The sequence below is a fragment of the Mesoplodon densirostris genome, chromosome 11 (assembly GCF_025265405.1).
Source record: "Mesoplodon densirostris isolate mMesDen1 chromosome 11, mMesDen1 primary haplotype, whole genome shotgun sequence".
Taxonomy (NCBI): domain Eukaryota; kingdom Metazoa; phylum Chordata; class Mammalia; order Artiodactyla; family Ziphiidae; genus Mesoplodon; species Mesoplodon densirostris.
The window spans coordinates 44,702,568-44,718,494 of NC_082671.1; the positions used below are offsets into that span (position 1 = coordinate 44,702,568).

Below are 15,927 nucleotides of genomic sequence, written 5' to 3' on the forward strand. Positions count from 1 at the left end.
AGGGAAATGAAAATTAAATCAAAGTGTGATCCTGTATTGGATCAGTTGAAATGGAATAGATAATTCTATGATCTATTTAACTATCTAAAGAATACTACTGAAAGTATTCTGAAATCAGAGAAAACAGGAAAAAAAATTAAAGTGAATAAAAAATTATGCAAATAAAAGAGCAAGGTAGGGAGTTCTCTGGTGGTTAGGATTCCAGGCTTTCACTGCCGTGGCTTGGGTTCAATCCCTGGTCAGGGAACTTAGATCCCACAAGCCTCAGCATGGCTCAAAAAAAAAAAAAAAGAAAAAGAAAAAGAAAGGTAATAATTAATTCCAAGAAAAACAAAAAAATTCACATGCTAATAATGCAAACACTATTAATTTAACTGAAATGTGATAAAAATTATATTAGAAATATGGAGATAAAGGAAATGGTCAGGAAAGTGGTGTAAAAAGCTAAATTCTCATTTACCCTAACAGGAAGTTAACTGAGAATATCTAAAATTAATAAATCACGAAAAACAGTATGAAGTATATTATTCAGAAATATAGCAGTAAATACCAGAAAAAATAGCTAAAAGTCAAAAGCATTCACCTCTGAGGAACAGCAATGAAGGTGGCGAACTGTTTGTTGTGTTTTCATTTTTAAGCTTTTGAGTATTAACTGAATTTTTAACTATGTATGTGTATATTATTTTGATTTAAAAATTAAAAATCATTTCTTTTTAAATAAGGAAGAATATATCCCAAAACAGCTGGCAAATAGGGAGGAGAAGACAAAATTAAACATTTATTAAAAGTACCAAGGGCCTCCCTGGTGGCGCAAGTGGTTGAGAGTCCGCCTGCCGATGCAGGGGATACGGGTTCGTGCCCCGGTCTGGGAGGATCCCATATGCCGCGGAGCGGCTGGGCCCGTGGGCCATGGCCGCTGAGCCTGCGCGTCCGGAGCCTGCGCGTCCGGAGCCTGTGCTCCGCAACGGGGGAGGCCACAACAGTGAGAGGCCCGCATACCGCAAAAAAAAAAAAAAAAAAAAAGTACCAAAGTATAGGGCTTCCCTGGTGGCACAGTGGTTGAGAGTCCGCCTGCCGATGCAGGGGACGCGGGTTCGTGCCCTGGTCTGGGAAGATCCCACATGTCGCGGAGCGGCTGGGCCCGTGAGCCATGGCCGCTGAGCCTGAGCGTCCGGAGCCTGTGCGTCCGGAGCCTGTGCTCCGCAACGGGAGAGGCCACAACAGTGAGAGGCCCGCGTACCGCAAAAAAAAAAAAAAAAAAAAAAGTACCAAAGTATAGACCCATTTCAAGTTAAGGATAAACAGACCCACATTTATCAACAGTCCCTGAGCAATAGTTTATCACAGCACAGAACAGCTATTCATTTACATTAAAAAATAACATCAAAACAAGCTAAATTGTTTCCGGTCTACTCTGTTTAATAGGGCAAGGAAGATTGATGCATTTTGGAAATACTATCATCAAAAAATGGTTAAAATAGTAAAGATTCATCACCTAAAGGAGTAAGCTTTGGATATCTGGAATAAAAACCTATTGGTTCTCTGATGGTGCCAGATAAATGAGTTTAGGCAAGAAAGCTTATTGTTACAAAAAGTATAGATGATACATAAAGATTATTGGGACACTAACAATCAATTTCAGATTTTTGTCTTCTTCATTTCAAGATCCACCAACCAGTTTTCTTTAGACTGCCTGGGCTGGTTTGGGCCAAGATCTAGTCAATATGTAGTCTGCCAGTGATGTAGGTAAATAAGATAGAGGGATGAAGAAAAATTGAGCATCCCAGCCAGCTGAGTATCGAGTGCGGGGATGCACAGATGTCACGGCATGTTCCATACAGTCAGTAACCAGGTTCAGGTTTGTGCTACAACTCAACAACCCTTGTTTCAGGAGATCGTGATCTGTATACAAAAAGAAAAATGGTGGTCAGCAATCTTATTGCTTATATTTTTAAGATCCTGTTGCATGCAGTCACAGAAGTCTAACTACATTTAATTGCCACAAGGATTAGGCCAATCAGACCTGTGCTTCCCAATATAACAGCCACTAGCCACATGTAGCTAATGAGCACTTAAAATACAGCTAGCATGACTGAAAACTGAATTTTTGGGCAGGTGGGAGGTGTTGCCGCGCAGCACAGCTTGCAGTATCTTAGTTCCCCAACCAGCGACTGAAGCCGGGCCCCAGCAGTGAAAGCGCCAAGTCCTAACCACTGGACTGCCAGGGAATTCCCTGAAAACCGAATTTTTTAATTTAATTAATTTTAATTTTAAAACTCAATTCTGTTATTGGAAAACTTTTAAATATGTTTGGAACAATATAGGTATGTGAATCTACTTTTTCAACTGGAAATTTTTTTAATATCTTTATTGAGATAATTCACATTCATAAAAACCATCCATTTAAAGTATACAAATCAATGACTTTTAGTATATCCAGAGTTGTGCAACCATCATCACAATCTAAGTTTAGGACATTTTCATCATCCCCAAAAGAAACCCCATACCCATTAGCAATCACTCCCATTTCCTGCCAACCCACCCAGCCCTAGGCAACCACCAATCTACTTTCTGTCTCTATGGCTTGCCTTTTCTGGACACTTCATGTAAATAGAATCATACATTGTGGTCTTTTGTGACTGGCTTCTTTCAGGGGCAAAATGTTCTCAAGGTTCATCCTGTCATAGCATGGATCAGTACTTCATTTCTTTTAATTGCCAAGTAATATTCCATTGTAGGGCTATACCACATTTTGTTTACCCGTTCAACAGTCGATGGACATTTGAATTGTTTTCACTCTGGGGCTCTTATGAATAATGCTGCTGGTAACCATAAATTGTATTAATCCAAATACAGAAGAAGTACCTCCTAGGAAAATTTAGCATGCAAGTTGAGATGTGCTATAAGTGTAAAATACACACCAATTTTCAAAGACTAATAGGAAAAAGAATATAAAATATCTTATTAATAGCTTTTATATTGATAATAAATGTTGACATGATAGTATTTTGGATATACCGGTCTTAAATAAAATGTATTATTAAAATTTATTTAACCTGTTTCTTTTCCTTTTTTAAAAAGTAGCTACTAAAAAACTTAAGATTACATATGTGGCTCTCATATATCTGTTGGACAGCACTGATCTAGATTATTCTGATTCATGGACAAGTATATGAACAATTTCAACTCCTTAAATCATGAAATACATATATCCCTCCTTTTACATATGGTCACTTCTTAGTAAATTCTATTTTCCTTTGATTTCTATTGCCAAACTACATGTACTCGCAAGGGGAAACGAATTCCCTAATAGTTTAAAACTTTAGGTGGAGAAGAGCTTAGAACAATGGCTGTGCCCCTGACATGTTAGGAACTGTAGTTCTCTAGCTTGAGCTCTGAGAGGCTGAGGAAGTTTTCTGTCAGCTTTTCCTTGTTCCAATTTCTCTCCCCTCTGTTGATGGTGACCCTCTTAGGGCTGATGCACCCAGAAGACAGGGTTGTAGATCGAGACTCTTCTGTCTGCACATCCCCCTTCTTCTTATCTCTGTACCGCAATATCACCCAAAGCCAGGGACAGGGCTACTGCTACCCACTACGGGGCCTTTTTGTGAAAGGGAAAAGAGAGCTGCTCCCTTTGCCCTTGGCAAGCTGCTGACTTCTCTGTGTGAAGAAAAAGCATCCCTTCCCCCTAGGAAGGTGCAGGTCCACACAGTGTGCATGACTTAATTCTACTTAGAGGACTGCCTTCCTTGTTCCCCCAAAACTGCCTCCTCCTCCAGATCATCAGAATGGCATTCTTACACGAAATTAAACCATCTCACTCCTACAAGGCTCCCAGGGCCTGCACATGAGGTCTAGCCTCTGGGAATGGCCAATAGGGCCCTGCAAATCCGGTCCTAACTCACTTACCTCTCCCCACCTATATATACCCTCCCTCCCCTCACAATAAAATGTGGAGTTTGTGGCTAGGCTGTTACCCAAAGGGTAGATAATATTGAAGGCTGAACTTTAGTTAAGCAGGCCCCCCACACCAGTCCTGACAAACTGTGGAGGAGCACCCCCTCCAAAGACCCAGAGGCTCCATGCCTCTAACCATGTAATACCTCCCTGGTGCTCAGGTGGCCAGGCTCACAGGTGGCAATGCAGGGCAGGCCCTGGCCCTAGGCTGCCTATATGGCCTCTTCCTCAGCTACAACAGCCATCACCAAGCCAACCATGAAGGCACTGGGACCTTCCTGAACCCCTCTTGTCTTGGGAAGGCTTTGTTTAAGGAGCTTTTTTCTCAGAAGATCTACCAATCACTCTCCACCAACCCTCTTTGTCCTTCTCATGCAAGGTTATCCATTATACCATCAAAAGAAAAGCTCACAGGTATCAAAAAACTTCTGTCCATAGGACTCCTTAATATGCACAGGGACTTCTTTCCAGACTTGTTTCATTGCCTCTGAGGACTTCTGCATATCTGTCATTCCTGTTCTGAAGTAGCCAGGTTCAACTATGCTGATTTTCACCCCAAAATGTTGAAGCTCACGCCTAGGAAAAAAAAATCCTCAAGTTAACTCCTCTGATTGAAAGATACCACAATTTCAATGTTCTCAGGGAAAAAAAAAACAAAACAAAAAATAGTTGTAAAAACACCTTTACTGAATATTTTAAAGAATAAAGAAATGGAAAGGAAAAAATTAAAATTTTAAACATCCCTAGATGCAACAATTGGGACATGATTATACAAACTACCATAACCATTCAATCCCACACCCACTCATTTAACAGAGTTATTAAGTTTCTACCATGTGCTATACACTGGAAATATGAAAAATACAAGAATAATAAAGAAAATTAGCATTTTTATGGCATCTACTGTGCTAAGTGTTTTACATGCACAATCTCAGTAAATTAAGACTCTGTTCACCACCCCAAAAAGCTCACAGTGGGTGAGTCTGACAAGTAAGCAAATAATTGCAATACAATTCAAAAGAATTTAAAGGAGAGGTATTCAAGGAGCTACATAAGTAGAGAGGAGGATGTAGATTTTCTGAGGGAGTCAGAGAAGGCTTCAGTGAGGAGAAAATGTTTCAAGTGAGCCTCGAAGGATAAAGAGGAAATTTCCCAGTGAGGAAAGAGGTGGAATGGAATACCAGGCAGCAGAAACTGCACACACAGAGCAGGGGGCTGTGCAAAATTACAGTGTGTTCAAAGATTGCAAGAGACCATTAGTGGAATATGATGTGGGCATTAAAATTACAGGCCATTGGTCATTCCAGAATATTTGGGTTAGTTCAAAAAACAGTTCCAAAAATACTTATCAGGAGCTGTGTATGTACCAGGCACTGTGCTAAGTGCTGCCTTCACCAAGTAAAGTAAGATGACATGGTGCACCATGTGAGAGGTATTCTCTCAGTACTCCAGGGACAGTGATGAGGGGTGCTCCCTGATCTAGAGGTTCAAGCAGCCTTACTCGAGAAGATGAAGCCCAAGCTGATGTCAAGGAGAAATGTTTGGAACCATGGTCCATAAGAAAGTAAAACATAAAGCATCATGAGCCTCTAAAGCCATGAGCGGTTCTCAAAGTGTAGACCCCAGATCAACAGCATCAGCATCTGGGAGCTTGTTGGAAATGCAGATTATTGAGCCCCAGTCCAAACTTACAGTCAGAAACTCTGGGGGTGAGAACCAATAATCTGTCTGAACAAGCCCTTCAGGTGGCTCTGAGGCATGCTAAAAGTTAAGAACCACGGCTCTAAAGGAGAAGCCTCCCTTATCAAACCAAAACCTAAAACTTTCCAAGTCAGAGCTTCAGAAAATGATTCTCCAGGTGCCTGTGTGTGCTGGGGAAGAAGGAGGGGCTACGCAAGCCAGGGGTGCTTCAGCCCTCTACATTGCACTTCCCTTTGCAGCTTTCTCACAGATTCCCAACACACCACAATATCTCCAGCCCCTCTAAAACTCCAGTTCAAGTGTGGGACAAAACTTCCTTTTCCTGTTTAATCCTTAGCACAATTAAGGCAAACTGGAATTTTCTAAAGGAATTAATGATTTAAAGGTTGGAAGGGCATATCTTTGTTCTTGGTCTGGGAATGAGTCAAGGAGTCCAAGAGTCATGAGTGGTAGTAAATCAGCAGGCAGCAGCCCTGTGGAAATAGACAGGATGTTGGGTAGGCAGAAAGCCAGGCAAGGTGCCTGCCACATAGTAACAATTCATGTAGTGTCCACTGTTATTTCCCTATTCCCTTCCTAAGCAGATAATATATGCACAATGTATTAGATATATACCAGTCATGGCATGTGGTAGGCTAAATAATGGCCCCCAAAGATATCAGGTCCTAATCCCCGGAACCTGTAAATGTTACCTTATGTGGCAAAGATTTTGCAAGTTTGATTGAGTTAAGGATCTTGAGATAGGAAAACTGTGCCAGATTATCTGGGTGCATCCTAAATGCAATCACAACTATCCTTATAAGAGAGGCAGAGGTAGATTTGAAGACCAACAGAGGAAGAGAAGGCAGCGTGATCATGAAAGCAGAGATTGGAGTGATGTGGCCACAAGCCAAGGAATGCTGGCGGCCACCAGAAGCTGGAAGAGGCAAGTCATGACTTCTCCCCTAGAGCCTCCGGAAGGAACATGGCCCTGTCAACAACTGATTTTAGCCCAGTGATACTGATTTCAGACTTCTAGACTCCAGAACTGTGAGGGAATAAATATGTGTTGTTGTAGGACACCATACACCATAAATTACTTGTGGTAATTTATTACAGCAGCCATAGGAAGCTAATACGTGGTGCCTATAATATTTATAGCTCATTTCCAAGTGAAACTGCCCTAGAGTCAGCCCCTGCTAAAGGAGAGTCTGTGCAGCACTATTTTGTACCATGTGACTGCACCCTCATGTCTATAGCTGACTGGACCAGGAATGGTACTTGATGGGAGGGGAGCCCCTCTCAGGACTAGACAGTGACTCTGCCTGTTATTACCTATATGGCCTTGGCAAACTACTGAACCTCTGTGCCTCAGTTTCCATAGATATAGTCAATACAGTAAAGATAAAATAATTCCTTCCTGGGCTTCCCTGGTGGCGCAGTGGTTGAGAGTCCGCTTGCCGATGCAGGGGACGTGGGTTGGTGCCCCGGTCTGGGAAGATCCCACATGCCGCGGAGCGGCTGGGCCTGTGAGCCATGGCCGCTGGGCCTGCGCGTCTGGAGCCTGGGCTCCGCAACAGGAGAGGCCACAACAGTGAGAGGCCCGCATACCGCAAAATAAATAAATAAATAAATAAAAATAATTCCTTCCTCACTGGGTTGCCATGAAAATTAAATGATTTATTAGATGGAAAGTACTCACAACAGTGCCTGACACATAATAAGTGCAAAAAATATCACATGATGCGGTGTCACCCGGCACACAAAAAATGAACTCAGCCAGTAGGAATCTCTGTCTCAGAAATTAAAATATAAGGGGGACTATAAAAAGAAGGAGCAGCTGACAGAGGGGCATGAAGCTGAAATGATGTATTTTAAAAAACCAGGAGGGGGCCTCCCTGGTGGCGCAGTGGTTGAGAGTCCGCCTGCCGATGCAGGGGATGCGGGTTCGTGCCCCGGTCTGGGAGGATCCCATATGCCGCGGAGTGGCTGGGCCCGTGAGCCATGGCCGCTGAGCCTGCGCGTCCGGAGCCTGCGCGTCCGGAGCCTGTGCTCCGCAACGGGAGAGGCCACAACAGTGAGAGGCCCGCATACCGAAAAAAAAAAAAAAAAAAACCAGGAGGTAGAGGCAGGGCGATTAGGGATTGTGGCAAACTGAAGCTATAAGAAAGAAAAGAAGCTATTAGATAAAGAAAAGATATACAGAGTAAAGGGATGGAAAAAGTTAGTTAGAAGCAGATGAGCACCAGAAAGAGTCACTGTGAAGAAACGAGGACATTAAGGAGGAAAGAAGACAGTCATCCTCTCTCCAGAAATGAAATTTTCTTAAGGATAAGTCTTGAGAGTTAAAATGTGATGTGGTGACAGTAGACAGAGACTTACGGTCAAAACACAGGTCTGCCAAATCATGGTCGTTGCAGCTGAACTTTGAGAAAGATACCAAAATCTGAGCCTCAGTTTCCTGTATAAAACAGACTAGTAATAATACCTACACATCAGATTTTGGAAGTGATGAAATAAGATAATGCAGATGAGGGCTTCCGTGGTGGCGCAGTGGTTAAGAATCCGCCTGCCAATGCAGGGGACACGGGTTCGAGCCCTGGTCCGGGAAAATACCACATGCCACAGAGCAACTAAGCCCGTGCGCCACAACTATTGAGCCTGCGCTCTAGAGCCCGCAAGCCACAACTACTGAGCCCATGTGCCACAACTACTGAGCCCACGTGCCACAACTACTGAAGCCTGTGTGCCTAGAGCCTGTGCTCCGCAGCAAGAGAAGCCCTAGTAACGAGAAGCCCGCGCGCCGCAATGAAGAGTAGCCCCCACTCGCCGCAACTAGAGAAAGCCTGTGCGCAGCAACGAAGACCCAACGCAGCCAAAAATAAAAATTTTTTTTAATTTTAAAAATTAAAAAAAATGATAATGTAGGTGAAATTGACTAGCATGGTGTCTAAGACATATTTAAGTGCTCAGTAGTTGCTTTTGTTTTAACTTGAGAGTTACCTCAGAATATCTGAAAAGGCTTCCACTCCGTACTTGGTGGAACTGTAGACTCCTCCAAAGAAAGCAATTCTTCCCAGAATGCTGGAGACATTGACAATCCTCCCCTGTGCTCTCCTTACCAAGGGAAGCATGCTCAAGGTCACCTCTATCAAACCAATGAGGTTCACTTTGAGGGTATTCATACAGGCCTCAATCTTCAGCCACTCAGTGTAGCCATGTGGGTGAAAAGTGCCTGCGTTGTTGACCAGACCCCAGAGCCCTGAAACAATAAAAATCAAAGCAGGAGTTCAGTTTCACACAAAAACGACAGACTTCTACCTTGATCAATCTTCCTGCTGAAGACAAAAAATGCTAGACAGGGCATCCCTGGTGGCGCAGTGGTTGAGAGTCCGCCTGCCGATGTGGGGGACACGGGTTCGTGCCCCGGTCCGGGAGGATCCCACATGCCGCAGAGCAGCTGGGCCCGTGAGCCATGGCCGCTGGGCCTAAGCGTCCGGAGCCTGTGCTCCACAACGGGAGAGGCCACAACAGTGAGAGGCCCGCATACCCCCCCCCAAAAAAAAATGCTAGACAAAACATATTTTTTCAATCTTCTTAAACACATCTATCACTAAGAAGGTAAAGGAAATTCAGGCCAAAAACTAAGAGAAGGCACAAATCCAGAGGATAAACAGAACCCTGATGCTAGCTTTTGATTCGAGGGAATTTGCCAACCAGTGTGAACTTGAACTTTAGTATTTATAGCATCAAAAAACATATACAGGGCTTCCCTGGTGGTGCAGCGGTTGAGAGTCTGCCTGCCGATGCAGGGGACACGGGTTCGTTCCCCGGTCTGCGAGGATCCCACATGCCGTGGAGCGGCTGGGCCCACGAACCATGGCTGCTGAGCCTGCGCGTCCGGAGCCTGTGCTCCACAACGGGAGAGGACCCAACAGTGAGAGGCCCGCGTACGACAAAAAAATTTTTAAAAATAAAAATAATAATAATAAAATAAAAAACATATACAATAAGAAGACATGAAGTCCAGAGCCCACCTAAGGTAGGGAGTCTAATAAAAGACACTTTCTGCATTAAACTGGAATCCTAAATGGCTACACTATCACTTTAGGGATAGAGATAGAAAGGACTTCCAAAGGACTGAAAGTAAAACTGCCTATCTTGAGCTCTGGTGTTGGGGGGAGGAGGGAAAAATCGGCCCCAAGGACCAAAAAGAAAAGAAGATTTGGTGGAGATGAGATAATAAGAGTCCTTCCTCCTTTAGATTTGGTGAGTTTGAGGTTCCAGCAGAATTTCCAGATGAGAAAGCCAGCAAGTAGTGGGGAATTCAGGGAAGAAATAATTTAGAAATCAAGGACAAAAAGGTAATAGGTTAAACTATGGGTAACTAGGGTCCATTCAACATTTGTTGAGCCCTTAACATGTACCAGACAATATGTCGGAAACTGGAAATACAATAATGGGTAAGAGAGGTCCATGTCCTCAAGGAGCACACTCTCTAACAGATGGGAAAACAATAAAAATAATAATAACAATACAGTAGAAATAAACCACTGTGCACAGCACAGAGGCTATAACTACCCATAACTCCTGACTCTAGAGTCAAGAACATCCTCAGGTAGGAATAATATTTTAAAGTCAATTTTCTAATTTAAAGTAAATTTTAAAAAAATAAACATTCTTCAATCCAAACAAAACAATTTTATTACTAGTTTGCAACTCCTAGGATGAATATATATTTAAGAGGTCCAACTATCAGGATCTATTGAATCATAAAACAAGTGGAGGAAAAAGAAAGGGATCAAAGAGGATTTGTATAATATCCAGAGAAAATGAAACTTAGAAAAGAAGATTTATCCATAATTGCCAAAAATTAAAACCAACAATGATGTCCTTCAGTAAGTGAATGGATAAACTGTGGTACATACAATGGAATATTATTCAGTGATAAAATGAAACGAGCTATCAAGCCACAGAAAAACATGGAGGGACATTAAATGCATATTGTTAAATGAAAGAAGCCAGTTTAAAAGACTTCATACAATATGATTCCAACTACATGACATTTGGAAAAAGGCAAAACTATGGAAACAGTAAAAAGCTGTGTAGTTGCAGGGTTTGGAGGGAGGTGGGGAGAGCAGAGGAGATGAATAGGTGGAACACAGAGGATTTTTAGGGCACTGAAATTATTCTACATTATATTGTACTATAACGGTAGACACAGGATATTTTACACTTGGCAAAACCCATAGAACCGTACAACACAAAGTGGATCCTAATGTAAACTAAGGACTTTAGTTAATGATAATGTATCAATGTAATAAATGCACTACACCAACGCAAGATATTAATAACAGGAGAAACTGTAAGAGGGGGGTTGTATATGGGAACTCTGTACTTTTCAACTTTTCTATAAACCTATAACTGCTCTAAGAAATACAGTCTATTAATTACAAAAAGTAAAATAGGGCTTCCCTGGTGGCGCAGTGGTTGAGAGTCTGCCTGCCGATGCAGGGGACACGGGTTCGTGCCCCGGTCCGGGAAGATCCCACATGCCGCAGAGCGGCTGGGCCCGTGAGCCACGGCCGCTGAGCCTGCATGTCCAGAGCCTGTGCTCCACAACGGGAGAGGCCACAAGAGTGAGAGGCCCGCATACCGCAAAAAAAAAAAAAAAAAAAAAAAAGAAGAAGACCAAAGGCTGACTTCCAGGGATGTCTATATTTTAGATAGTAGCCAAGGGAAGAAGAATCAGATTCTTAAGAACACCTTGAAAATTCTTCAGACATAAAGAATTGCGGTTATAATATTCCACTTGCAAGGTGAGATAACAGCCTCAAATCTACTGGGTTCATTTTTCAATGTAACATTGTTAAGGAAATGAAACACTGCAGAAGATCACAACTGTCCTTCAAATGACAAAGCCAGCTTTTCAAGCCCTGCTTTTGAGATTATATATATATATATATATATAATATATATACACATAAAACTTTAACATCTTTATTCCTAAGTAAATGAAAGAAGAAAATACTTCTCCATACCTCTGTCCCCAACACGCTCCTTCACCCACTCAGTGGCCGCAGCGATGCTCTCAGTCTTGGTGACGTCCAGGATCACCGTCTCCAACCTGTCTGATGTCTGGTTCCTCAGCTGCTCGGCCCCCTGCTCCGTCAAACACGCAGCCAGAACCCTCAAGCCTCGCAGGTCCAGCTGCCTGGCCAGCAGGTTCCCAAAGCCCGAGTCACAGCCCGTGATGAAGATGAACTTGTCCTGGAGGTGGCTCACCACCTGCCTCTCCCGGTACCAGCGCAGGAGGTAGTACAGGCCCACAAGGACCGCCAGGTACAGCCACATGGTGAGGGGACCTCCTTCGAAAGAAAAAGAAGAGGGACTTCCCTGGTGGCGCAGTGGCTAAGAATCCGCCTGCCAATGCAGGGACACGGGTTCAAGCCCTGGTCCAGGAAGATCCCACATGCTGCGGAGCAACTAAGCCCGTGCACCACAACTACTGAAGCCCGCACGCCTAGAGCCCATGCTCCGCAACAAGAGAAGCCGCTGCAATGAGAAGCCTGCGCACTGCAATCAAGAGTAGCCCTCTCTTGCCACAACTAGAGAAAGCCCACACGCAGAAATGAAGACCCAACGCAGCCAAGAATAAATAATTTTTTTAAAAAAGAAAAGAAAAAGAAGAGCTTTCATTTTATTCCTTCCTTTTTTCTTTAACTAGTATTTACTGAGTATTGACTATGTGCCAGGCATTACACTAAGCACTGGGACTCTGTATTAACTAATACTTGGTCCCACTCTCCGGCCACAGTCTAGAGGGGGGAGTCAGGGAAGTAACCAAACAAATGCACTGCAATGTGGTAGGTGCCAAACAGAAGTATATACAGTCTAATGAGACTATAAAGGAGGGTGACCCACTGACTGCAAAGTTAGAAACAGATTCACAGAGGCAGTGATTTTGGAGCTACTTCCAACAAAATAGTTAGTTCAAAAAGTGGACAAGGTGGGTGGCTGGGGGGTGGTGGTGTGATGAATTGAGGGATTGGGATTGACATATATACACTAATATGTATAAAATGGATAACTAATAAGAACCTGCTGTATAAAAAAATAAATAAAATTCTAAAAAAAAAAAAAGTGGACAAGGATAAAAGGACATTCCAGGCAGCAATAGTGTGTACATGAATGGAGTGGTGAGCAGCATAAAACTTCCTGATACCTATGAGAAGTTCAGGTGATGCAGAGAGCACACGGAGGAAGAAATGGAAGATGAGGTAGTGAAGGGCCAGGCTAGGAAGGGTCCTGTGGGTCACACTACGGAATCTGGAGGTTATCTTATAGGCAACAAGGGTGTGCCATTAGAAGGTATTAAACTGAAGACTAAGATGTCCAGATTTAGCTTTAGAAAGATCTGTCTCACAGTGGGAGAGGAAGATGGATTAAACAGGGAGGTGTGTGATGAAGGCAAAGAGATTAGTTAAGACACCCAGCAGTTTGGGTGAGACATTGCAGCCAAAGCAGTTTGTAAATATAGACCAGTCAGATGCATTATTGAAATGAGTGTTCAGAGATGCCTACCTTTCTATATGTAGTTCTAGAGAAACATCCACCATTTGGGGCAATCTATAGTTGTTGGCTGAACTAACATATGACTCATAAAGTCATAGGTAGAGGTCAAAGATGGGTGTGGGCCCACTAGGACATCATAAGGCCTACACAATGCCTACCTTAGCTTGGCTTTAAGGTCTTCCCAGTGCTCTGGCCCTTGATTTCCTTCTTAGCTTTCTCTTTTACCACACCTCTTTTGCACCCTACTCTTATAGTCATAACAAGCCCCTTGCAGTACTCCACACAGTACAGGCTTTTCATGCCTCAGTATACAACTCTCTCTACAATTCCTTCTTTCCCAGCTCTCATCCACTTGACAAATAATACTCATCTGTTAAGCCTCCACTGAACCATCATTTTCATTCAACAAACATCAATTCAACATCTACTATGAGTCAGACATGATGTTAGGCACTGATACACATAAGTGAACAAAACAAGGTTCCATTATTCATTGAATTCACACTCTAGGTGTAAAGACTGACAAGAAAACAATGCAATATACAGTCGTCCCTTGGTATCCACAGAGGACTGGTTACAGGACCCTTCACAGATACCAAAATCTGAAGATGTTTACATCCCTTATGTAAAATGGCATAGTATTTGCATATAACCTATGAACATCCTCCCGTACACTTTAAATCATCTCTAGATTACTTATAATACTTAATTCAATCTAAGTGCTATGGAATAGTTGTAAACACAATGTAAATGCTCTGTAATGATAATTAGTTATAAAAACAATGTAAATGCTATGTAAATAGTTGCTGGCATGCAGCAAATTCAAGTTTTGCCTTTTGGAACTTTATGGAAATTTTTTTTTCTAATATTTTTGATCTGTGGATAGTTGAATCTGCAGGTGCAAAACTTGTAGATATGGAGGGCCAACCACAATAGAAGTAAGGGCAGGATGCTGTTGGAGCATTCAGGAGAGGCTTCCAAGCCAGTCCAGGGAGATCTGAGAAGTCTCCTAGTGAGAGTAAAATATAACTTGAGATCTAAAGCATAATAAAATAAAAACAAAAGCAGCTAGTGCTTGCATAGCACTTGCTGTGTATCAGGCCCTGTTCTAAGCATTTCACATATATTAACTTATTGAATTCTCACAACAGCCCCATAAGGCAGGTCCTGTCAATATCCCTAAGTGTCGGTTCAGATGCCAAGACAGAACTAGACATGCAAGGGACTCATTGAGGGAAACAACTTATAGAGAATAAACGGGGAAAGTGCAGGAATAGGTGCCAATACATGTCTGACACCTCTGAAAGAAGAGAGAGAAGAAAGAAGGAATTAAAAGGAAGAAACTTTAACTACAGTTCAGCCCTGAGAAAGTCTCAGCTAGGCTGATGAGGGTCCTTGAGCAAAGACTGCCAGTAGAGTCCCACATTGGGCCGAACTGGTTAGAACTTTCAGTCCCACCTCCAGGGAGAGGAGAGGGGCTGGAGATTGAGTTTAATCACTAATGGCTAATGATTTAAATTGATTATGCCTAAGTAATGAAGCCTCATCAAAACCTAAAAGAACAGGGTCCAGAGAGCTTCCAGGTGAACATATGGAGATTCAGGGAAAGTGGTGTACTTGGAGAGGGCATGGAAGCTCTGAGCCCTTTCCCAGTAACTTGCCCTAAGCATCTCTTCCATCTGGCTGCTCCTGAGTTGTATGCTTTTTTAATAAACTAGTAATCAGATATGTAAAATGTTTCTGTGAGTTCTGTTAGTCACTCTAGCAAATTAATCGAAACCAAGGATGGGGCTGTTGGATCCTCCAATCTATAGCCAGTCCGTCAGAAGCACAGATGATAATCTGGGCTTGCAACTGGTGTCTGAAGTGAGGGGTGAAGAGGGTAGTTTGTAGGACTGAACAGTTGACCTGTGGAATCTGATGTTGTCTCCTGGTAGTTAGTGTCAGAACTGAGTTGAGTTGAATTGTGGGACACCTAGCTGGTGTTGCAGAGAATTGCTTGTTGTAATTGGGTCCAGAACTGTTAAGGGTATAGGGGAATAAAATCAGAGGAGGCAGTGAAGGGGAGAAAACAGTGGATAGAGACATTTAATACTCCCTCCCTCCTCTTCTTTTTCTCTCCTTTTCCCCCTCCCCCCACCTCCCTATTCTCTCCCCTCCCCCAAGCTTTCTGCTCTCTCCAATCTGAGAGCTCTGTGTTCTCTAGCCAGCTGCCTCTGTTCTGCCCAACTGTCATTCTCTGGTGCACTGTAGTAACAGAGCTTCATCCTGCTTGTTTACTGACTAAAAGGGTAATTTCCTGATGCCAGTCAAAGATGAAAATCCATTTCCCCCATTAGGAAGAAGCTTGGAACCCACAGCCTCTCTAGGTATTACTATTCAACCATCACAGAGCAAGAAGACTAAACCTGCAGAAGAAATATGCCAGGCCAGGCAGAATCCCAAAACGTGAGCCAAAAATGAACATTAATCAAATACCTGCAGATGCCTTGACTATTTCAAATATCTATATCCCTTGACCTGACCATTTTCTGAGGTTCTGTCCTGTATTTCTAATTTCCTTAAGTACTCTCCAGCCACCTGTGTAGCCAGAAACTCAATATATCCGAGATAGAACACATCATATTTTCTCCTAAAACTGTGTCTCCTCCAGTATTCCCAATTTCTATTTGCATTACTTTTTAGTCTTAAGGATCTGACACTTCCTCTTCCTTG

The 15,927-nt window shown here is 42.9% G+C and overlaps 1 protein-coding gene across 2 annotated transcripts; it reads right to left on the reverse strand.

Moving 5' to 3' along the window:
* Positions 1–1,684: 1,684 nt before the first annotated feature.
* Positions 1,685–11,991, reverse strand: LOC132498922 (17-beta-hydroxysteroid dehydrogenase type 6). Of its 2 annotated transcripts, XM_060113169.1 has the most exons (5): positions 11,679–11,991; positions 8,641–8,899; positions 4,373–4,533; positions 2,397–2,436; positions 1,685–1,865 (listed from the first exon to the last, which is right to left on the reverse strand). In XM_060113169.1, the coding sequence occupies exons 1-5, from the start codon at positions 11,989–11,991 to the stop codon at positions 1,685–1,687; spliced, it is 954 nt and encodes a 317-aa protein (XP_059969152.1). The 2 variants fall into 2 exon arrangements, with proteins under 2 accessions (XP_059969152.1, XP_059969151.1); XM_060113168.1 differs by lacking the exon at positions 2,397–2,436 and having other exon boundaries at positions 1,685–1,902; positions 4,370–4,533.
* Positions 11,992–15,927: the final 3,936 nt, after the last annotated feature.

What these genes read in the sequence shown, in the direction of transcription:
- LOC132498922 (XM_060113169.1), bottom strand. Translation starts at nt 11,991, where the DNA reads ATGTGGCTGTACCTGGCGGTCCTTGTGGGCCTGTACTACCTCCTGCGC. An exon ending in GGAGCGTGTTGGGGACAGAG is followed by an intron (nt 8,900 to 11,678) that starts GTATGGAGAAGT and finishes TTATTGTTTCAG; the next exon opens with GGCTCTGGGGTCTGGTCAAC. An exon ending in TTGTATACTTTAAATGGATG is followed by an intron (nt 1,866 to 2,396) that starts GTTTTTATGAAT and finishes GTTGAGTTGTAG; the next exon opens with CACAAACCTGAACCTGGTTA.